Raw genomic sequence first — 24,651 nt, forward strand, 5'->3', positions numbered from 1 at the left:
AGAACTTTTAATATTCAAAATTAGAGAGCACAATAAGGAAAAGGCAAAAGTTGTCCACATTCTGTCTAGGCACAAATTCAGCCGAGATCAACATTTCTGTGTCTTGTCCAGGCAAACCCACTTTTTCTTTGTTACAGTACTAGCACAATGCAATACATAGATCTTTTCTAGGGGGCAATGAGGCTTTGCTCTGGTGATTTGGTCCATGTGGCTGGACTTTCACAATACAGCAGAATATCGCTCTGCTCGTACCAAGAGGGCGCTGCGGAAGTGCAAGGTATGCTACCATGGACCAGAGACAGTAAAACCTGATGGTCTTACATTTTCCCCTTAAAAATTGGATCAATACATTTCAGAAGTTCTTTTTCTTATACGAAACTATTTTACACTGATACAGGTATTGCTTAAAACTACCTGTTTATATGCTTAAAGTACATTTCAGGAATGGCTAGAAACCATGCATTTTTAGAAGACTAACAATGAAACCAGTAACACATTTGCACTTCTACAGCTATTAAGGCATGCATCACTTTTGCTCAAGCAAATAGAAAACAAATTACATGATGGCATGCAGGGCAAAGACAGAAAAAACTCAGAAGTAACCAGCAGGGCCAACCATGAAATGCTTGAGATGTCACTCTTAAAACACGGTATCTAAGTAAAACATGAAAAATCTCCCCACTCTATTCAATATTAAACAGGGTATTACGATCAGGATGACATGATCCTCTTAGAATATCGCAAGAATTCCACACTGGATAGATGCAAAGCTTCAAGTTGTCAATTAAGAAGAAAACATTATTGTAATACTTGGAATGACAGTAACACATTGTGCTGCCATGCACTAAATCCATGTAAAATTTTAAAGCTTGGGGGGGACAGGATGGCCTAGGTGGTCTTCTGACTTTAATGCAGACGAGCTTCTCCTCCAAATGCAATGAGAAATGAAGGTTACAGAAAGCATATTTCCTGAAATCCTTCCTGCCTTGTCATTAGGCCAGTTTCTGCCATTTTGTGAGAGAGGAGATTTAACTGTTTGGTGGCCTCAGTTCACTCCATACTTTGGTTATTTGACAGGACAAGCCCGCCAGATAGGTAAGTACATTTGCCTGTCAGCAATGAAGTGCAATGACAGCATGGTAGGCAAAGAGCCTCCGTAAGAATTGTCTGATCTTCATAAAAAATAAGGAATTAGATTAATGTTTTGTTCCATCATGGCTAATGAGCAGATGTGCCCTCATGAACTTGCAAACATACTTAACTACCTGGCTACTCCTGTCTTAAAAAGATCAAATCTCTCTTAATTCCAAACTGACAAATTTAAGACTATTTTCCCCACACATACATGTCACACAACTTTGGTTTTACTAGTACTTTCTATTGCAAGTGATATCATTTTTCACAGGGGTTAAAAAGGAGAGTCTCCACTCTGCAACACTGATAATAGCTTTCAGGCTAAATCTTTTCAGACAGAAGATGGAGAAAACTGCTTGCTCTCAACAGTGAAGGGCAAAAACAATATAGCATGCTTCCATTTATTTCTCTAGATGGTATATATACAAGGCTCACGTCAGCTGCCAGCCCTAAAAACCCCAGAATTAGTGCTAACTTCTTAATTAGGCTACCTGCCTCCCTTCGGTAACGGAATAAAACTGAAGCATCAGCATGGCCCAAATCAGACACGCACACTCTTTAGGGTGCAAGGGCAGTTAGAAATCTTGTCAACCACATAACTAATGGGTTTTATAAATAGTTTCAAGTATTGTGCCTGCCTCAGGGGCAGCCTGCCAACTTCTGCGTTCAGACAATCACATATTAAATGGTTCCCCTTTTGCATTCCTCTGTGTAAGAGCCACACCATGAAGCAAAAGCCTAATGGTTGTAGATAGGGAAAGAGTGAAAATGAACATACAGAGCTCTGCCAAACGCAGTATGAGAGACTACCAGGAATGATTATGGGTGGAAAAAGGAAAAAAATCTCAATTTCTTTCAGTTACAGTAGCATTCAAATGCTGCTTCGCACTGCAAGCAGAAAAATGGGTTTTGGCCAGAAGTCCTAGACGATGGCACTCCTTCCTTTAAACACTCCGGTCTTTACACAAGGATAAAAACATGTGCCAGTCAATAACTGACAGCTTAGCCACTTCATATGAGTGGGAGCATTTGTTTGTGTTTTGAGACAATGTGAAGCTTCCAGATGTGAAGGCAGTGGATAGCTTTACAAATAACTATATGGCAACCACAAACTATTAGGCTGTGATTAGTTCAACCTCAATTTTGTCATAAATGAGAACATTCGGTATTTTTATTATAAACCCTCAGCATCTCCTTCTTGCTGAGACATGCTGCTATAGCATCCAAGTAACTCATCCCCCTACTATTTTAAATGAACCTTTGCAACTTAAAAGTCTGGGTTGAAACTTCCGTGTCAATGAAATAAAGAAGGAACATATTAAGGTAATCAGAGACTCACAAATTCATATGTAATTACTATCAATATATCATACCAGGCTAGATATGGAAACATTACAACCTATTTAAATCCTTTTATAAAGCCTATTATTGTGCTCAAGATCAATTACCCTCCACAAGTATCTGCAATAATGTTTACTCAGTGATCGATTGTTCAGGTTTCCTGAGTCCTGGAAGCTTTCTATCCTGTTGACCTGAATTTCACCCTCCTTGCAAAGGATACAGTGAAACGTACAGTAGTCTTTTCATTAAGCATTCTTTCTCAGTAGGTCAGGATTTGTGACAGAGTTTTGAATCCTCATATATCTTCTTGGTGGGTTTAAAGTATGCAATTTATTTTAAGCAACTGCTCAACAGCTGCATTTCATCCAAAATTCTTCTGTGGCAAGTGAGCAGGTTTTTGTTTTAAAAAGGTTACATTTTAGTTTACTTTTAACTCCATAAAACTGATAATCTGTTATTTGCCTAAGATTAATGAAATAATGAGTGACAATGCTCTATTTATTTACTACAAAATCTTTAGAAGAGATGGCTGGAATACAAAAAGGAACTAAGAAATACATTTAAGGAGAAACCTAACTAACAAGTGAGCATTGCAATGCAGCTTTAAGTCACTTTTTTTTCTAGGAACACTCTCAAAACCATTTTTATAAGTATTAATAATTTCTGTACCACAGGATAGTAGCAGGGAGTTTTTATCCCAGGTGAGACAGGAGACATATAAGAGTTTAATTGAAGCCTGATGTGATTCTTCTGTCACAAAAATGAGTTAAATGATGGTATAAGTTCAGAAAATAACTAATTAAATAAATAAAATCTTTCCCCATCTGTTCAGCCTAAAAGGTACATATCATCAGTGTGGTTTTCATGTTCAGACCACTGGTACTGGTTTTAACTGCATCACCGTGCCACTGATTACTGATGCTACTAAACGTAAGAAAATTACTTGAAGTTCTGTACTTACAAGGGTTATTCATTTATATCAACAACAGAAATTAAGCTCTACAAATGACCAGAATGTCCTTTCTTAAGCTTATAGTAGGAAAAGCAGCTTTGGCGAATAACGCATATTGCTGTATTAAAAGCAAACCAAAACTCAAGTTGAAGAGCATCCTTTTACTCTTTTTTTTCCTCTGACTCCAAGCTTCAAAGGAGCAACAAAACCTTCTAAGGAAAATACACAAACACACGATAGCACAGAGTTACATCCAGAGGGAGGGAGGAAAATCGCTTTTGTAACTCTTTAATGCTAAGGGAAACTGGCTTTATCAGAGCAGGGACTATTGCTGTGCTTCTGGAGACTGGTTTTAGACAGAACTGGTGGGGTATTTTCAGTTTGTTCCGAAGTGTAGAAAATGATGCTCTGTAAATAAAAGGCATGTCCATCTGCTGAACTCAGATACATCTGGGATATAAGAAACAGGTATATGAAAGGAAAGCAAACTGAAAGTCACATCTTTCGATAAAGCATGCAAAGAAGTGTAATCACACACAGGTGCACAGAGAATAATGCTCAGTTCAGACACACACACACACACTACTCTCTTAGCATAGTGCAAGCATCCAAAACAGCCAGACAAAAGGAAAACATAATCTCCTGTTGTAATTCTGTAACAAGGCAGAAGACTAAGAGAATGTAAATGGGTCTTGATCTTGGAGATCACAATAATCAAACTCCTCTACTCCAGCCTACTACTAAACTCCACTGCTTCAGAGGAAATGCAGTGCTGATGAGCAGGATGTTAATAATTATACACCACTTCTCACACATGGCCATAAAGTTTGTAAAGATCAGAAAATGTTAGATTCTTGTCCAGCACAGTAAGAAAGTGAAGATGACAAACACCTCCATCACCTGTGTAATAACCCATGTCACTGGTTTTGGGAAATTCAAGCCTGTTTTTCCCTCTCAAAATCCTGATGCAGGCACACATGTCCATGTACAGCTGTGGGAGTCCCAGGCATTTTCAGGCTATCTGCACTTAAAGACTGGGTTTTTTAGTTATCCATAGATACCCTATAAACTCTGTTTAAACTATAGAGCCTGGCCCACACCTTGAAATGAGCTTCTGCTCATTAGTAGGAACTGGGTCCTATGGGGAGAGGAGAAACAAGCCTCTCTTTACCTATTACTGCTGTTCATCCATTCTGTTTCTAACCATTGCATCTTTTCCTTTCCAACTTATTCTCAGATGCTAGAGAACGCAGCAGATGAAAGATGGGATAAGAGTTCATTTTGTACTACTGTAATTGCACACAAACAGATAAGCGAGTGGCAAAGTGTTTTAATGCATAAGAATTCAGCACTTGCTTTCCTTTCTTCTAATTCTTTCTGGAAACTTGTGGTGGAACTTGCACCAATGCTCTAGGATTAGCTGGAGAAGAAAGCTTCTGCTTAGAGAGCAGTGCGAACGGTTTAACCATAGGACTTCTGTCCAATAAAGTTTCTGCAAAATGACCTTCTCTCCTCAGTAGCCAAGGGGGAATAGTGCTCTTTTAAGAAGATGAAGAAATTAGCTCAAGTAGACATCAAGGCACTATGTCCCACACATCTAATCATCAAATTGGTTTACTTTCCTTAAGATAAAGTCAAAAGAAATTACATTTTTTCTTGTCTCTACCTTCTACTTGCTGGCCAGAATGACAGCTCTGAACTGTACATCTCTAACAGCACCCTCAGGAGCAGAACCCTGTAGCACAACAGTCTCAAAGTCCTAACAAGCCCCCAAAGCCTATAAGGCTTTCTTTTGCCCGGAAAAGTGCAAGTGGTGTGCTGAACTTTGAGTGTTCAATAATGCAATGCGTTCTGCCCTGTGGAGAGGAGACAAGCAGATGGGATTTGACAATGCTAAGGCAAGCTGTGCTGTGTGACCTTTTGCTCTCTCAGATCCTTCTTTATCCTCAGAAATCACCTTTTAGAAGCAACACAGTTTCTGTACTGAATCATACCTGCGCATGCAGTACCACACACATGCTTGTCCATTTAGTATTCCAAATCCTTGCAAAAAAGTAACTTTAAGGACTATTTTATCTACATTTGTTGCTTCCTTAACTGGGCAACACAACTATGAGGTAGGTCTTGTCAGAGAACCCCAGGCTTTTCATGTCTGAAAGGAAAATGGGCATTTCTTGGAGGTGCTGCATTAGAAAAGGCCAAGTATCCTGCTCTTGTTTCAGCAGCTGAACACAGAGCTGCAGATTAAAAACCAGACACTTATGATTGCATTAAGGTGTGGAAATAAATGAGAGGCTTAGCGAGAGACCGCCTCGAACAAGTAATTACACAAATGTGATGTCTGAAAAGACATAAACCCCTTTCCCACCTTAGCCTGTGTTTAAGGAATTCTGCATATTCAGGTTTGTCTGCATTTTTATAAATCAGCTCACTGAAGCACATTGTTTTTAAATAGTGAAAGAGATTGCTTATTTGTTAGAGCAGTCATCTCAAAATGAAAGGTAATTCATCAATTTAATGAAATGAAGGCATTTCTCATTTAATATAACCGAGTGTATATCGAAACCAGGGTAAAATCCCAGCATGAATACAGCCTCATAGCAGTTCTCTGCCATCAGGCCACTGTTTCACCAGAATTCAGCAGTTCCCCCTGGTTCTTGGAGTTATTAAGTGACATTCACTTCATCATGGTATCCACTTCCAGAAGCGGAGAAGCAGCACAACTAAAACCATCCGATGTGAGCACACACCAAACAATCAGTGCATCCTTCTTTATTCTGCTTGTACTAAGGACAACAACTAAACCACCACTAGCTGACCGTGCCTTAGAAAGTTTCCAGGCATCCAGGAAGGACATAAACCCCAAATTTCTGTGTCAGTCCTTCAGCATGAGTCACATGTGCTTACACTTTCTATATACTTCACCCATCCCTCCACAGTCTTCCCATTTAGCCTAGCTAACCTTGCTCAAGCCAGCAAGCATTTGCAACAGCAAAGAACTGCAGAAGTGGGAAAGCATTACCTTGAGAGAAAAAACAAAGTGCTGCAGTGTCTATGCACTGACACCTGCACAGACTCATTTTATTTCTCACCTTAGAAGCCTAATTTTCATCAGGAATACAGGTTCTACACAACAAAATAAGCCCTCGGGCAAAACTATATAGGGCAGGGTGGAGGTACAACAAATAAGGTATCAGCCTTTGGGAAACCATTTAATTCCAGAGTTCACAGGCCCAGTGACAGCAACCAAAACTAAGTCAACACTAATCATCACGGAGTTCATCCATTTAAAGGAGGAATGCTTGTCACCACTGAGTTTAGCTTTTCTTCTTTTACCCATGCAAAGAACATTTACATCAATACAATCTTCTCAACCACTCTGATAATGAAAGACAACTAATGACAGGGAGAATCACTGGCAAACTTGCAAGGCAAAGTATTGTGCTCAGTGAACTGTTACTTACAACTACTTCAAAAGGGAACTTGCATCCGGGCCTTCCATTAAAAAAGAGGCAGAAGCAAGTCTCAACCACAGAGACCACAAAGTAATCCAGAAGATCTTATGGATGAGTTACTGTGAAAAACTCCTACTTAAAGTCGCCATGAATAAAAGCTAATCAGAGGTTAAATATAAAGTGTTACACTGATAGTAGCTCAGGAAAGAGGAAAAATAAAATAAATAAAATAAAATAAATAAAATAAAATAAAATACCCCCCCCCAGACAAACAAAAACCCCAAACAAAACACAAATCACCAAAACAAAACCAGCCAGCCAATTAAATATGAATTTGATAGCTTTAAGAAAACTCCAGCAAATGAAACATTTGACTTCTGCTCTAAGAGGGTGGCCAGATGACACATACCAGGGTAGAAACAGAACTGCAGTCACCCGCCCAGCCTCGCAGCTCCTTCATTACCCTTCCACCAACCCTAGTGCAGGCATTCACAAAGCCTTGAGTGGGCACATCTTTGTAAGCTTCAAAGGTGATCAATTTTTCCAGCTTGCTAAGGACTCTTTTCATGGAGTCCATTCTCCCATACAAAATTTCCCACCCTGCACCTTCAGCCTGTCCTTCAATACAGCTCTTGGGAAGGATAACTCAAGGCACACTCGCGTTCCCTTCTCAGGCTGTAACCCTATCACAAGTTCATCCCAAATCCCCTGTTACTGAACTCCAATGGCCTGTTCTCTAGACAGAGCCCTCCTAATCTGCTGCAGCTGAACTTCTTCAGCCTATCAAGTAGGAAATCCTTTTACTGCTCTGGCCTATAAGCCTCTTATCTCCTAATTCTGCGAGGCTGAGAAATAGCTGTTCTGCTCATTAATCCTACAATGACTGTCAGAAGGGAATGTATACCTTCTCACTCTACTCAAACACAAGTAGAAACACTAGGTTTCATCACATTCTTGACTGTCTACTTAGTCGAGTCCACAAGACTATATAGAAATTGGAGTGGCACTACAGAAGCTTCTGCAATTGCATGAAATATTGAGATTTGCTGCTATAAAAGTTTTAAAGAACCTGTTTCAATGTAAAGACTTGATATTGCTGATATTGCTTAGCGCCAGGAAGAAGGTAGCTATCTCTGGAGGACATTTATGAAGTGGTAGGGACCCTATTATAATTCACTGCTATCTACAGCACAAGAATTGGAAATGAGCTCCTCACTCCCTAGCCCCCCATGTGCAATTTTGGCTAAAAGTGCCATATGGATGACTATAATGACTTTCCACTATAGTTTATACATACACGATTAGTTTATTACTTACTACAAACTCGTGTCATCTACAGCCTTCAAAAGACAGCTCAAAGGAACAAAATATTAACCAGCTGAGTTCTTGCCTTAATTAATACTTCTAATTAGCATCCCCCAAGAAAGGCTAAAGGTTGCTGATTTTCTCCCTGTGTTCTACACTTAGCCAAGGAGAAATTAATAAGCTAATGTTTTTTTACCAGGATTACTTCTATTTCTTCGTATGAGGTGAAAGCTTCCTACAAACAGTTGCTAAACAGCACCGCAAATGTAACAGAGATCATGTCACAAGATGTGAAACTAAGTTCAGTTTACATTTATGTACCTGATGGACAAATACAGGCCTACCTGTGCAATTCAAAAAACCCCAAACCCATCTGCAAAGCCTGCGTTGAGAAAAATGTTAAAGTGGCAAACCGCGTTAGGATCACAGATCTCTCACGTCAGTTGTACCTTTTATTTTAACTATAAATGTCACACTTCATCATGCAGCTGTCATCTTCCTTTAATGTACCGAACGCTATTGTGTAAGCGCAGAACCTGACATGATGTAACACAACAATTAAAACAAAAAGCAAGTCAGCTTTGCACCACGTCACTTCTCTGTTTGCTGCAAATTAAAGGAAAATCAAAGGTAGAGAAGTAAAAGCCAGTCAAGAAAAGTTTGCAAAACCCCTCAAACATCAGTTAATGTTTCCCTCTAATGTTACGTCCCATTTTCATATTCAGATTTAAAAAGAAATGGCCACAGCTTTAGAGCATCTAATTACAAATTGACACTAAAGGACCTCAAGAAGTCTAAAGCCTCCAGTGTAATAAATATACTTCTAGCTGTCGGCTCCACAACAGCCAACATCCATGGAACTAAGCTATTATTTTTCACTCTCTATCTTACCCCTTCCAGTTTCTATCCACGCTGTGGTACGGCTACGGCACGTTAAAACTGCTGATGCTTTTCCAACCAGATGCAACAGCACTTAAGTTATGCCTGAAGCAATTCCTAGTAATAACGCAGAAATTATGAACTCTATTATATAGTATAATTAATACTGAAATTGGTCATGTATTACAAATTTGATTTTCATTTACTCTATTTGATGTACAACACTAAGTAAAAGTGACTGAAGTGTTCAAAAATTAACTTCAGGAAAAAAGGAAACTCCTGTACATCTGGAAAAGTATATTGTTAATAATTAGATTTCCTCCTTTTCAGTGTTTTTCTGTTCATTTACATCAACTCTAAACCCACAGTTAATGTATCAGCAACATAAAAAACTCTGGCCCAAGGGAAAGTTAATGGCATGCGTCACAAATATGGAAATGTCACGTTCCTAGTATTTGCTCTGGCCATACCATGGCATGTTCAAAACCTCTGTGGCTCAGGTAAGAAATAATCACAAGGGAACGTGTTCACAGGCAGGGAGAAAAAAGCCAAGCACGAAGAACCTAGAGGCCCGTCCTACAAAGGGAAGGGCTGACAGAGACACTTAAAGAATAGTCCTGTAAAAACATTCACTTGAAACATCGAGTTCACACAAATCCCTTTTCCCCCTTCTTGGAAATAAGGGGAACATAGGGAATTCTAGAAAGTTTCACCCCCCAAATACCACCAAATGTCAAATTTGTTTTCTGCTGATCTACACCTTTCTAAGGATTTCCACACTGGCAGCCTGCTAGAGTAACAATCAAATTAAGAACAGTATAATTCTGACTGGAAAAGATTTACACGAGTGTTACTGTATTTACAAATATGCTGTATTTGATTGCGTATGACAGCAAAGTGCAGGAAAATGAAGAAAATAAAAACCTGAGGCAGATAAAGAGATACAAAAAGACACGCAAATGAAAAACACACAAATAAAGTAATCAAAAAATAGCCTCAGACCTTACTTTGCAGCTGTTTCCCAATAAACCAAACTCATGAGTAGAATTGGGATGCCAATGAAACTGCTAGGAATTTGGTCTTTAAAGACTATTCTTTAACCAAACACTGAAAACTATAACGGTGGCACCTGTACATTTCTAAGAACTTGGGCTGTATTATACCTCAGTGACATTTATGCTGAAGTAGGTAATTGAAAAAACCTCAACAGTATTTCTTAAGGACTATATTCAGCTACATTAAAGAGTTTAAAGCGATCACAATGAATGCACACCCTTAAATTATGTGTTCTATTCTTACCTGTTTTTTCCAGCCCTTGAAGTGTTTAATTATTGTTAGAGATGTTTGTGTACACAAAAAGGACAAGAGAAGAGAGGGAAGGTCTACCTCTTGTGGGCATGGACCTGTCCTATAAAAGTTTATACAATTCATCATTAATATTAATCCCCAGAAATTCTCCTGTACCAGCCTGCTGAAGGAATACACACACCCACAAGGACGTTTACATTACAGGCCTTAGTAGAAGATGCCACGGATTTGCATACCTAAGACTTCAAATGTGAAATGATAGCAGAATTAGTTTGGAATCAAAACATCCAAAACCTTCACTTTTTATACTTTAGACTGTTATTACACTTAATATTATAAACAATATCGTCTGAAAACTGAGGCTTGAGCTCCATGTTGAAACAGTGATAAAAACAAAATACACTTCATACCTGCACTTCGCAGGTTAGGGTCCAGGTCTGGCATTTCCTTGGACGCTTCTGGACTGACACTGTAGATGGATGCTCCTGCTTCACTAACGATGCTGAAAACGAAACAGTAAATAATTAAGATACCACACAACTGAAAAACATGACTGAAAGACTTAGTAAGTGACTTAACTGGATATTTAGATGGGTTTTTTTAACCCTGTGTTTTAAAAATGCTTTCAATCAACTTAATACTTGCAAAAGGAAGACAGTACAAAGAAAAATATATCCATTTAAACTAAAACACACCTCCCTGACCTACAATATCCATTCTTTCGCAATTCTGGCCCTATTATAAATACACACTGTGAGTGATATCTGGCCCTGCAGTAATCTTACAACGGAGAAAATGAACACAAGAAACAAGTGTTAGCAGAAGTAAACAGGCAAACCAGCTTCCATAAACAAAACAAAATCCCACCTGATGATTTCATTGAGAACACCTACATTCTCGAGTCTAACATCAGTTAAACTATTACCCGAATCCAAGACACGAGTGTGCACACACAGTCTAAAGCTGTCTGCCCGAGATACCCAGCAAAACTCCAACCTGATACACAGAGCTGCAGCTTGCTTCTCAGCGGCACTTCATATCGTATCCTTCCTGCGCTCACTACCATCCATAAAGAAAAACACAGACTGCTTGTCTTCGGTAACTTAAGCTACAGTTCATGTATCCACCACACACCTCAAGCTCATTTAGTAATGAGGATAAACTCACCCACTCAAATCACAACACAATTAAAATACCCTTGAGTGCTCTAGTTCCACTCAAGAGAAAACGGCCATCGAGCGTTCACAGCATAAGTTTATTTTCAGCTGTGAAATTTGGACACCACTGAATCAACAGCGTATTGCTTCAAATAACTTCAAGAGAACTTGAATTTCAGGTCCATAATTAAGGCATCGTACCGCTACTGCAGCGCAGAGGCACACTATCGGCTTCTGAACTACTCTTACTTTTACTATTCCACTCTTAGAGTAACTTTATCTTTGCCAGAAGGGTTGTGCTTTCCTTCCTTAAGGACCAGACCTTTCAATTGAAATTATAACTTTGCTTTATATTGTTTTACAATTAGACCATAAATTCACCTTTTCAGAGTATTTAGTAGGTCGATTTTTTAAATAGAAGCCTCTCCTTTTGGAAAAGCTGGAGAACAACTCAGAGATGAAACACATTCCCATTCAATGTCCCAAGCACGCTAACAGTAAGTAGTGTGAAACGCAAGTATAAAAGGTAAGAATTTCTTTTGTTTTTACAGATTCCTCCCAGCTGGAATCTGGTAGAGCACAGTACCAAGTCAGATTTTATAGTTACATGAAACTCAAAAGAACATTTCAATATTACAGACAGACTGAATCTTTCAATAAATACAGAGAATAAAATCCTGTTCCCATTCAAACAATCAGAGCAGCTGAACAGGGCAAGTGAAAATGAAACTATTTACATGGGCTCTTAAAACGAATCAGCATTATGGGCATTCCTTTCCTATAACTGACATAAAGAAACAGTCCCGTTACAGAGTTCAGAAACATGGTCACATCACAAAAACCTAACTGCTTGAAAAGGAAGATGCTGACAGAAACCTCAAACTGATTTTTCTGATTAATAGGTAAAGAACAATGCAGCAGAAAGTATTTCTTAACCTGTTCACACCTTATAAAGGCAGCATTTGGCAAGAGCTCCCTTTTCCTTATTGCTTCCAAGAAAACACACACATTAACACATACTTCTAACAGCTTTTCAACTAATGGCTCTTCAATCTTGGTATTCAAACAGATCCCAAAAGTTACTTCTTGTGCAATTTCTCAATCTAACACATTGCTATTACACTTAAAAAAGAAGAAAACCAGTGTTTTGTACACATTTTCACAATGCTGTACTATTAAGTACATTACTGCACAGAGCTTCTTGCTTGATCCCTCCCTGTATTTTATGCTGTGAAAAAACAAAGTGTCCCTGGATGGGAATTTTCACACACTTGAGAGTTTATTGATTCTCATCAATGCTACACTGATAGTTTTCAGAAGCGAGAGGACTGCAGTAACACTGTTCTTCTACAGTAGGAAGTGAATCATGCCATATTTGAAGATAGGCAATACAAAACGTCCTTACTAAAACGAGTAAATAAAAATAAACTCAGGATGGGAGAAAGAAACATCTGAAGAGAGCACATTTCCTTTCCTCAAGTGCAAGAACACTTACACACCGGGGGGAGCACAAGGAGGGTGAAGCCAAGTAAAAAGTTATCTCAAGGAGAAAAACAAGATATAAAAAGCACTTTCAGAAGCAGCATACACTGGACATCCACTCTGAGATGCTTTTGTGTGTGTGTGCAGTTATTCTATGAAGTATTTGGTGTAGCAGACACCAAAGTTCCACTCACGCAGAACCCCATAGTGCTGTGCATAAGACAGTAAAACCCAGACGTTAAACGAATTTGTTACCCAGAGTAAACGTGTAGGGGCATGAACTCCAAAGAAACCATCCCGGGGTTTGTTCAAGCATAGTCAGCCAAACTTGAGTGGCTGGCTTGTGGCTTTATTTAGTTTGGTTTTAGCTACAGTGAGGTGGTTACTAACGTGACACTGGCACACACAAGACTAAACCGTTTAGCTTGCTCACAACGTTAAGATGGCAAGGAAATTAGGTTTGGGAATTTTTCTTTGCAGTTGCTCTGGATTTTGCTCTTGGAGCAGACAGGAGACAAGCCACTTGGGTTCACAGACACTTTGTTTTCCAAATTCTAATAATTCTCTTTAAAAGGGGATGTTTTATAGGACGATTTAAGCTAATTTGATGTTCTAAAATGCTCTACATCATGCTTTCAAAGAATATACATACTTTATGTCAGGGCACATTAAGACAAAACCAAACCTGCTCAAATAGCAAGCAACAGAAATTTACTCTAAACTACTGCAGTCACTGTTCTCTAACCTTTCCCTCCCCCCCTTTTTTAAAGGGTACAATTTTCAAGAGACTCAAAAAAAAGCCTACGTAAGAGTTGGTAAAAAGTGTATTTCAAGATCTGCATATCTTCAGACTAGAATTTCTTTCTACTTTGACTTTTTAAGCTACAAAATGGATTAAACCAGAAAACTAAACTTCCCCACCCCCTCATGAGATCCTCATTTTGTGCATTCCTTAAGAGGAAAGATTCTTGCACGGACCAAAACCTCAACAGTTAAAACAACATTATTAAAAAGCTATTTTGCTATTTAAATAGGCAAGTGGTTACGGTATGATATGCTTATAGTACATGAACGGACAAGTTTCACAAACTGCTTTCTGAATTAGCAAGAAAAGCAGGTAAAAACTCTGGGACTATGCCTCCACACAGTCTATTTCCCACATCCACAGCCCTATAACTCGTTTTTTTTCCGCAGCATCTCTACCGAGCTTAAAATTAAAATGCTCAGACCACAAAGGCACTACACAAGATTGCAGTTTTCTCTTTTTAATTGTGCAAACAGGCTTGTTGCAAGGCACCAGTCTCAATCACGTTTCTTAAGGGACACTTAAATCAACGCTAACCGTATTCCACTAGCACCACCTGCTGGACCCTCAGCTTTATGCTAGAGACCATGGCCCCTGTATTCTGCATACTGTTAAGGAGCCTTTAAAAATTACTACAGTGAGTTTTCTTTCTCAGCTTAAGCAAGCGTTATAGATCTCGTATGAAAAGTTAACTTGGAGACCTGTTCAAAACACTCATATTTCCAATTTCTTAATTTTTACAGGAATAAGCCTTTCTTGTAAAAGGTAAAAAAAAATAAAAATCCAAGAATACTTTTTTCTGTAAAATTCAAAGCTATTGCATACCTACAAAAGTGCATTAAATTAAAGGTTACATGTAACAAGCTAGATTTACCAACAGTCATTTAACTATATTACCCATGGCAGGGGGGTTGGAACTTGATGATCTTAAGGTCCTTTCCAACCCTAACTATTCTGTGATTCTGTATTACAATTTCATGTACACGAGTGTAACGGCACATTTTCTAAAACTCCAGTGGTTCTTAAGCAGCAAGTTTTCACTGAAAATCTTTACAAAACAATGTGCAAGAATCTCATACATGTCTAATGAAGCAGATGTATTAGTCTAGAGGCTTCTAGCGCTAATGATGGATACAGCTTCCCGACATTTCCATGAACCTTACCAACATTTCAGACTGTTTTATTGCACTTAAGTCATTTCCCCACAATCGAATGCAACACTGGATTAATAACCTACAGAGAGAAAAAGTAACTTTATCTGACTTTATGTAACTTACTGTTCCTACAATCTCCAAAACCCTGATTTACAACTTGAAGCCTTTAAAATAACATTTGAAGAAACAATACCAATACAAAGAAGAAACCAGTGTTAATACTCGGAAGGAAATCATGGGCGCTCTAAAAGCAAAGGAGTATGTCAGCCTCAAAGGACCCACATTTTCATATTTGGACACAAAATGATGGCCTGCTAAAACATAATTCCTTTCTCAATCAAAATTCCGCAAGTGTCATTAACTCCTCTAACCCAACTTTTTACATATTAACTGAATAAATATATCCTTCATAAGCTAATGGCAACAAAAGCTGGAGGCTCCCACAAAGGAAAGTAGAAGGGTCAAAGAGGGAAGACAAGAGTCAAAAACATTATTCTGTGTTACTTACTAAAAGAAGTGGCTTAAGAATTAAAGGACAGAAAACCAAAATGAAATAAAATGGCAAAATACTTTCTAGAAAAGAATGATACTTTTAGAAGCTTGATTGGAATGATACAAGTTTTAATAATGTTACTAGATTTAATGAGTAAAAACAAACTGAGGAAAAGCACGGAAGACTTAATTAAGGCTCTAAAGAAGACCGGGTTATTCTATGAATAAGAAATCCATTGGGTACAACTAGCTTCAGAAAAGGCTAAAACCAATAATGGTTGAGAGCTATGAGGCACCTATGGCAGAAGCAACTTTGCCAGCTCCTCCAGCTCCTCACCATTACCAATGGCTAGCTGCATGTTTCTTGAGGTCAATGGGCAGTTACCAGCCATTCCCAGGATCTCACTTTTGGGGGTACATGCGCATTCCAGCCCCTACACACTGGGCACAGACAAGTCCCTTCTGTGATGAATACAGCCAACTGGAGACTGCAGTCCAGCGCAGGCTGAGCAAGATGCAGTGATTTGTTCAGCCACACGCGCTTCGCCACAGGAACAATAGGATACCAGGCTTGACAGACTCTGGCTCTGACACAGGCAAGCCATTACTCCGTTTTTTCCCCTTATGAAGAACATATGTCATGGAAGTGCAAGATAAAAAGGTTCTGGTGTATACTAAATAACGTATTCAAAGAATAAAGAGCCCTAGAAGGTTTTTAAAAGCCTGTTTATTCTGACAGATGAGATTAAATTCAAAACTTAGTCTTTCCCACCTCCAATAATCTAGTGCTATGGCAAAGGAAGATGTTAGAAACACAACAAAGAGATTATACTAGAAATACTAGAAGATTTTACTAGAAAGCAATCATTATTGAACAAAATCAAGCCAAACCCCACACAGTTAATCTGTGGTTTTAAGTAATATGAAGATTTAACTTCAAATTTTAGCAATATATATAAGTAAGGGGATACTCCAGTATTAAACATTTTACGATGACAAAATACACTCTTAGGAAAGGAATTTTCATCTATTTCCACTGCTTCATTCAAAACATTCCAGCACTACACACCACTCAAGTTTTGCTCTTATGGAAGCCCACCTTTCAGAATCAGCCACATTAGACAAGAGGTGTTATTGTCCTCTTGCAAAAATACTACACAGAAAAAGCTCAAACTGCCTCATAGTCAATACATTCAAAGAGATGTGGAGAACACAAGTCTTAAAGTACAGTTCCTGCTCAGGAGCTCCCAAGCACACAAGAAATAAAGCCCACAAAGTGTCTTCAGGTAGCACGTCAAATGATAAGCAGTGATACAGATCCCACCTTGTTGATCAGCCACATTCTTTAAGTCTCCATAGAAAACATCAGGTGAAATTCTGCTTACAACTAGTGTTTTGAATTCACAACAGAGTCCGTAAACGTTTCCATCCTCGTATGAATGATTTTGCTCAGTATTTCACAAAGGTAACCAGAAATCACACCACACAAAGAATAAAGCAAATTTGTCCTAACCAACTCGGTGTACTTTTTAAAGTAAAAATTACTAAACTATTTCCGACCAGGAGCTGTCAATGCAGCAAACTACACCAGAGAACAATGTGTTTAAACAGCGTCTTTCAGAAAGAAACCCTACTTGTGAAACAGCTTGCGGACCCTACAGCAGAGACAATAATAAAGTACCTTATAAAGCATCTTCCGAAATAACAGAATTTCAAGGCAACCATCCTTGAATTAGGGATTACCTCTCCTGTTCAGACACAAGAGATATTCACTGCCAGTTAAGCTGATGGCTTTGTTGGTGGACAGTGTAGATCTTTAGAACATAATGAAAAGAATTAGGCCTGTTTCTATCACTGTTTAAAAGTGGGGGAAGCAATTGTGGCATAGGATTTAAAAGCTTCTCCTTTAAAAAGTTACTACTTTAGAAAAATGGAGCCAGGTTCTACCAACTTCCACGCTTGGATGAAGGCAGAAAACATCCTACATAAAATGTTTCACTGATTATAAAATTAAAAGAATTAAAAACTTAGATTTCAATTCCTCAACTACCATCATTCTCCTCCCCAAAGAAACGTGGTGTGAAATTTCCTGCCAGTGAACCGGTAAGACAATTGTTACTTGCAGCACAATGAAACAGGCTTGAGAATTACTGCAAGATATAACAATGAGCTACCATGCTTTAACTTCTGTACTAGCTATAACTCTGTAAATCCCTAAGTCAAAACCTACCTACTCCACTGAACTAATAAAGCTAACTGTATAGCTACAGCCTGGAATCCTTTATTCATCTGCGAACGAACCATGCCCTTAGCACATCCCTACAAAGGGAAGAACGATCAGATATCTGTCTTCATCTTGTCTGAAAACGATGACATTTTTCAGTAAGAAAAGGGTCCAAATGGCAGGTGTCAAAGAGCTTTAGCTTCACACGTGGTGCTAGGAGGCAGAAAAAACAACAGTAGCGTGTGGCCATGTCAGAGCTGCACAGAAGCTGCCGTACAAGTGCATATCTGAAAAGAGCAAACCTCATAGCCTGTTAAATCAATCTAGTGCCAGATGCTGTTATCAGAACAAAACTGGTGCTGCGGATTCATCCCCAGAAGAAATACATGTCCCATGTATGCAGTGAAAAGTGAAAGACCTCGGGTGGCATGTCTCGAGACTGAAGGTGACAGTCACCTGTGACTACCCCCACCGCTCTCATTGACAGTTTCAGACAACGGGTCCTGTCATTGCTCATAGAGCAGCTGGAGCTGAAGCTCCTTCCTGCTCTTGTAGAGAGCTTTAATATCCGAACTCCAGGTCCAAAAACCTACTTCCAAGTTAACCATCCAACTAAAAAGCAGTTAAGTAATTCATTTTTACTTTAAACACTAGTACAGTAGGAACTAAGAACATTTAGCTACTGCTCTTCTCCCTGTTGCAGTAACGCCATGAAGAGAAATGGCAGCAATAAAATAACTTTATAGACAATTACTTTAATGCACAGGGACAAGTTTAAAAAGAGAAAAACACATTTTATATGATTACAGGATAATGGCATTAAAGTAATTCTAAGCAGAATTAATGATAAATAGATGTATTCAAATATGCAAAAAAGTTACATACCTGAAACTGCCCAATATTAAAACAAAGGAAAGACAGTAATAAAAGGCATAAGGATTGACACAGGAAATAAAAACCCTGGAGTCCACTTCTAAAAATACAATAGGCATGAAAACAGGTATGTTCCTTATGAATACACTTTATAATTTCAAGACCAACCAAGCCAACACTCAGTTTTACACTCACATTTCATATATTCATAGACTTTTGAAACAAAATTGCCTAGACACACACATTAAAAACATGGCACTATTCAAAAAGATGCTACCCCAGAAGCCTAGCAAAACCATCCCACGCTGAAGAGCTCAATGAGCAGCCTTACTTAGCCCCTGACCCTCCCTGCTCTCAAAAGCTTGGTGAAGCCAACAAGCCCAACCCAGGACCGTGAAACACAGCCAAACTGCAAGTTCCAGAGCAGGAGACTATCACCAAGGCTGTCTGGTCAGCAGCTCCTTCTCAGCTCAGCTAAACAGAAACCCCTGCAGTGGTTGCACATGGGGAAAGCTGATATTTCATCCAGCCCATTTCAAGCCATGCAGGATCTTGAAACAAACAAGACCCATCCTGCCTACTTTGAAAAGCAGCAGAAACAAAAGATAAAACCCTGGAACTCAGTGATTCATAATCATGCATATGCATATTTATTCAAGTTGAAGCATTATAAAGCATTAAGGTTTTGGGAACAAATAAGACTTTTTAAAACAAAAAAAAACATTCCTGCCGATAAAGAAATACCTAGACTTTGCTAGTGTCATCTACATTTGGCCTTGTCACCAACAGTTTGTAGTTAGGAAAACTGACATCTGCCTAAAGTCTATCTAATTTCCAACCAAAACCATTTCCCTATCGCACACACTGTCCTACCCACACCACCCTTCTCCTGCAGGACACCGGACATTTAAGATACAAATGATCCATTAAGGAAAGTCCATCAGGTTCTCCAGTGAATACACTCTCTAGAATCACTTTTAACTGGCAGAAGGGGCATCACATACGCCGCAATTGTTGTGGCTAAAACACAGTGGTTAAGCCAGACCAAAGGCTGGAGCTTCGAGTCACATTAACTCTCATGAAGACCGTGTCCCCAGAGTGGAGCATAACTGGACAAGACCACAACATATGGAACAAAATGCCTCTTGGACAATGGCACCTCCAGCAACTGTCATTTTCTTTAATGCTCACTCTGGGCAGTTGGGAAGCAGCCTGGCGAGTGCTGCGTGCAGCCTCCACAGCCCTGATTCATGCAGAATTCTGACCTGTAGCTTTGGCTTGAGACAGGCTTTATTCCTCTTAACTCCCCCCCACTACAATATCACTGATCTTCATATTTGAACTCTCCTTAGCAAGCTACCCTCTCCCCAAGCACAGATCCACAAGGGAAGGCTGGAGACAGCTACACTCCCATTAGAGCTGAGCAATGCAATGTGGATAGATGCTGTGCACGGGGTGAAGGAATCACAGATCCCCTGCTGCTGCTCTTCTTTGTTCCCTCCCCATCTCTCTTAACATCTAGGCTGTATCTGAAGACAACGTACTAAATATTTTTAACCTACAGACACTTCTTGGCACAGTTTACTGAACTCTGCAGTACCCAGGTTTTAAACGTAGTGAAACTCAAAATAAATTAGGAATTCTGGAATCAGAATGAACGCTGGCAGAAAAACTTCTTTGAGATATTAAATAATAAAGAAAAGTGTGACCACGTCTTTCTAGCCATGTCGTTTCCTCTTACGTTGACTTGGAATGCACCTAAAAACAAAGCTGTCTGCTTTAGTTCACTGAAGAGACGCTTGCCTCCTGCGTTTATTCCCCTGCTCAACATACTCGAGACAAACATTACATGAAGTAAATGGCGCCTCATGCAGACCTGATCAGAATTCCATGCTGCTATCTCTGAAAAGTTATTTCCACAAACTTCATCATGACAGTGCTCTCACAATTTATCAAGTCCTCATTTGTATCTTTGCTTTGCTTTTTCTTTCATTTATCTTAACACAGGAAAAAAAACAGTTTGCTTTGACATTTTCCTACTCTAATTATACTCTAAATTATGACTGTTCAAAGCTGATAGCGATCAAGAAGTATTTCGTTCTGTCCATCAAGGAAATTGTTTTTCTACACTGGAAAAAAAGGCTGTAAAACTGAGGTACTAGTTTAGTGTTTTCAGCAAAATCAATTCCCTATGAAGGAACTGTAGCATTGCAATATAAAAAGGATTATAGCAACAGACAGGAAGAAAAAAAATAGAAAGTTAAGAAAAAGAGTAGGTTACACATTCTTCAAAAAAAAAAAAAGTAATATTTTTAATACAAAAAAAAAACCCACAACCCAAAACAAATACCATTAAAAAAAAAACAAACCAAAAATCAAATGAAGCTTTACCTTAACAAGCACACCTTTATTGCTCAGTTACTCTCCTCAGACACAGATGCGAAGGTAAGAGAGATGTACTCAAACGTCTGTAGAGCAGCATAAGAACATTGAATGTGTTTTAATTAAATTACACATAGTTTCCCTTTCAGGCCTTGAGGGTTCTGTCACATCTTCTCTGGTGCTCCTCACTGTCATAGTTCTAAGAATTATTATTTTACTAACACCATAAGCAACTTCTGGGCATCTACAACAAGAGGTGCTAATCTGAACCAAATACATCCTCAAAGGAGAGCGAGCTAAACATGAGGTGTATTTTAAACTGTTAAAGGATAAAAAAGAATACACTGGATACCTCTCATTTTGTATTACAAACAGAAGTATGTATCAATCTCAGTTAAAACAAACAAACAGAAAACAGCAAAAACACCCCCAAAAAACCCCAAACCCAAAAATCAAACAAAAATAACCACCAAATCGCCACAAACTTGAACTGGATTCATGAATTGCATGTTTTTTACAGAAAATAAATTCTTTCAGCAAGACCAAAAGGGGAAAAAGCTGACAAAAATAAATATCTGTAATTAATGAAATAAAAGTGCAGTTAGGTAGTGCTGTATTTGTTTTCTCCCTTCTTTTAAAAGGGAATAATTTATTCCCTCGGGTTGTGACAGATCCACATGGGAGACTTTCCATGAGTAATATCACTAGAACTGGCATAAACATATGGTGAAAGACCACTTCATTTAAAACATGTTTTTCATCCAGTTACAAACACTTCTCCTGGACTCAAGCTTTTTATGCTTAATTTCATTTTAACCACATTAGCCCTCTTTTTGACCCCCCATTTTATAATGGGAAAATGTCTTGGAAGCATTTGATAAGTTGCAGATCACTGTTAAGACATAAAACAAAGACATTAACGAAAGTAAAATAGTTGCTCATCATTTACAAATACAACTAAGTTGTTTTCTCTAAAAGATGACCAATTTGCAGCAGGAAGTTAATATGCAGTTTTTTCTTGGAATGCAAGTAAGTTGATAAATCCATTGACGGCCCAACTTCCACCCAAAACCAAAGCCCTAGGATGGAAGACTGATTTCCTCCTTCCCCCAATCAAAACTTTTCTCTCCTCATCACACAAGTTACTTCAAAATGAGAGCAAATTATGTCAAAGCTTTCCTGTCAATTCATATTTGGATAGCAAGAAAGGAAAGCAATGCTGGAACTCAACTGAAGGATCTTCTAGCGAGCACTGCACAGAAAGCACAGATGATCAAAACCAGCACCTGCAAATGGCCAGTAGAGTCTACAGTTACTCTATGACATGGGCAATGGGGATCTACCACATACCTACTTCTCTGGATGGGTCATTAGATTCTTATGTGTGGATTCTGCAAGACCAGCCAGCAATGAAGAGCAAGGGTCTTGAAATGATGCTTTCAGCTTTTGGAAACTCTTCAATGCCAGTGAATCACAGCAGTTGAAAAGCACCTGTGGAGACTGACTGGTCTAACACCCTTGCTTAAAGCAGGGTCAACCAAAACAAGTTGCTCAGGGCTGAGTCCACTCAGGTTTCAACTATTTCCATGAATGGAGACTCCAAAACCTACTACGTGTTAACAGGACTACTTGGCTTCTCTGTAGCTGAGAAATGAGGTTACGATAATATTAAACTGAGGTTCAGACTCTTTAAAAACCCAAACCAGTTCAGAAATGAATGGAAACGTGTACCCTGCTGATTGCAGCAGTTAACAGTAGGCCCACTCAATTCCAAGTGTCTGATGTTAAACTGTTAAGATATTCTTGCAGTTGATAACTAATAGCTGTTACCTAAAAACAAACCAAACATCAAACTAAAAACCCCCAACTACTTGGAGAAGAGGAGACAATACAATATTAATAATTGTCCAAATGAAAACACGAGTCTATCTGCTACAGACTCCATGGCAGCGCAGCGGTGAAGAGCCCAGAGGCGCTCTGGCTGATGCAGTCAAATCCTACAGGGGGTTATAGAGAACATATGCCAGGGTGGGAGATGCAGCACCCTTTAATATGGCAGAGCATCTTCTGCCCTAAGGCACTCCTCAGCTCTGCTGGCTAGTGCGGGAGGTGGCAGAGCCAAGCCTCATCCTCAGCCTGCCCCTGGTAGACAGGCCAGGACTATCGCTGCTGTCAGCATCTCCACGGCCCTGAGCCAGAGTATACTCACATTCACACACTGTCATCGCATGCAACAACAGATCTGCGCTCGTCCATTCCAGGGCATTTACTGGTCAGGTTACTAATACCACAGACTGACATGACATGGATTTGGGTTTAACTGAACCCCGAGAACCAGAACAAACAGATTTCACAAGCTCCAAGCCTTAACTTTCTTTGAAGTTCAGAAAAGCTCACATCACCATCATCACAAGCACCATGTGATTTGTGCAATTTAATTACATCAACCGTGGCACAGTGAAGAAGAAGAAACCCCAATCTTATATGTATCATAATTCTCAATGGAAACTAACTTAAAATGCCTTATAAACAAGGAGTAGACATGAACTTAAACCATGCATATTCCATTAGAATTTTGACATGAGACCTGTTTTAATCACTGAAAGCTTCAACTTGCATCAAATGCAAAAACTGGTATTTCAGATGACACAAAGACAATTCACATAAAGGAAGCATCTCCAAAGTACATTGTACTAATTGCAAATTTTAGTTTAGCACAACCTAATATTAGCCACAACTCAGCCTGGCTTCATAATGCTGGTATTTAAGGTCAACTAAAAAATAATCAACTATATACTCAGATTTGCACATTAAACATATTTACAGAAACTACTGTAAGCAACATTTAATCTGCATCTTCGCTTTATAAAAACCTGGGAGAAATACCCTACAGACCATAAAACTGAAGAGAATCTGCTTTGAATTAGATGCCACCAGTTTTTAATTCTTACTTAGCGCCAGAACAACCCTTTCACTCAAACCCCTCTCTCGGTCAGAAAACATTAACTCCTGATAATGTCAGAAGTCCAGCAACCTACAACCTACTGTGACAGCTTTATCAAAAAGCGGCCAATGGAAGGAAACATCATTTCCCCTAAATTTCACTGCTAACAATGATCAGCAGCACGGCCTTTCCAAGGAGGAGTCCTCTCCAGAATGCCAGAAGGTCATTAGGCAGTTTCTGTAAGGAGAAAGCTATGACTGAGGAGGTACCAAGTGAGCAGCTGTGGACAGGCAGGTAAAGGAAGCAGCAGGATGCTTGCAAAACCAGCCAGGGTATATACAGGACTGGAGAAAAACAAGGGGAATAGAGAAGGACAGACATAAGCATTCCTTTAAAAGGAATGAAACATTCCTCTAAAATTCTATGGTTTTGTCGCTAGCTAAAGAAATGGGATATATTAAAAGGATACTATATCATGATTTCAAAACTATTTCATTTTAAAACATTCAAATTGACAACGTCTCTTCCTATTTATTCTTATAGCAGAAGATTAGAGCTAACATTTCCTTCAGCAGGGAGATAATCACTGAGAACTAACACAGGAATATCCAGTTTGATTTACTTAAAAATGACAAACTAACTTCTAGGGAAAAAAATAAAGAAAGAAAAAAAAAAAGAAGAAAAAACCTTTTATAACAAAATGACAACACAACTTTTAGCAGTGATTTTTACACTATGAGAAAAAAAACACACCAGAACAAGTA

The 24,651-nt window shown here is 38.9% G+C and overlaps 1 protein-coding gene across 3 annotated transcripts in view; it reads right to left on the bottom strand.

Annotated features, from left to right (window-relative positions):
• The window catches only part of SRBD1 (S1 RNA binding domain 1), a 124,640-nt gene that overhangs the window by 55,393 nt on the left and 44,596 nt on the right, over positions 1–24,651 (bottom strand). For all 3 annotated transcript variants that reach the window (XM_062637001.1, XM_062637002.1, XM_062637003.1), the window contains one exon: positions 10,785–10,876. In XM_062637001.1, the coding sequence (XP_062492985.1) occupies positions 10,785–10,876 (92 nt within the window). The remainder of the gene's footprint in view (positions 1–10,784; positions 10,877–24,651) is intronic.

This window comes from Pezoporus occidentalis, unplaced genomic scaffold (assembly GCF_034315485.1).
Source record: "Pezoporus occidentalis ecotype Australia unplaced genomic scaffold, CSIRO_AGI_Poc_V1 ctg50, whole genome shotgun sequence".
In the NCBI taxonomy this organism is placed as follows: Eukaryota; Metazoa; Chordata; class Aves; order Psittaciformes; family Psittacidae; genus Pezoporus; species Pezoporus occidentalis.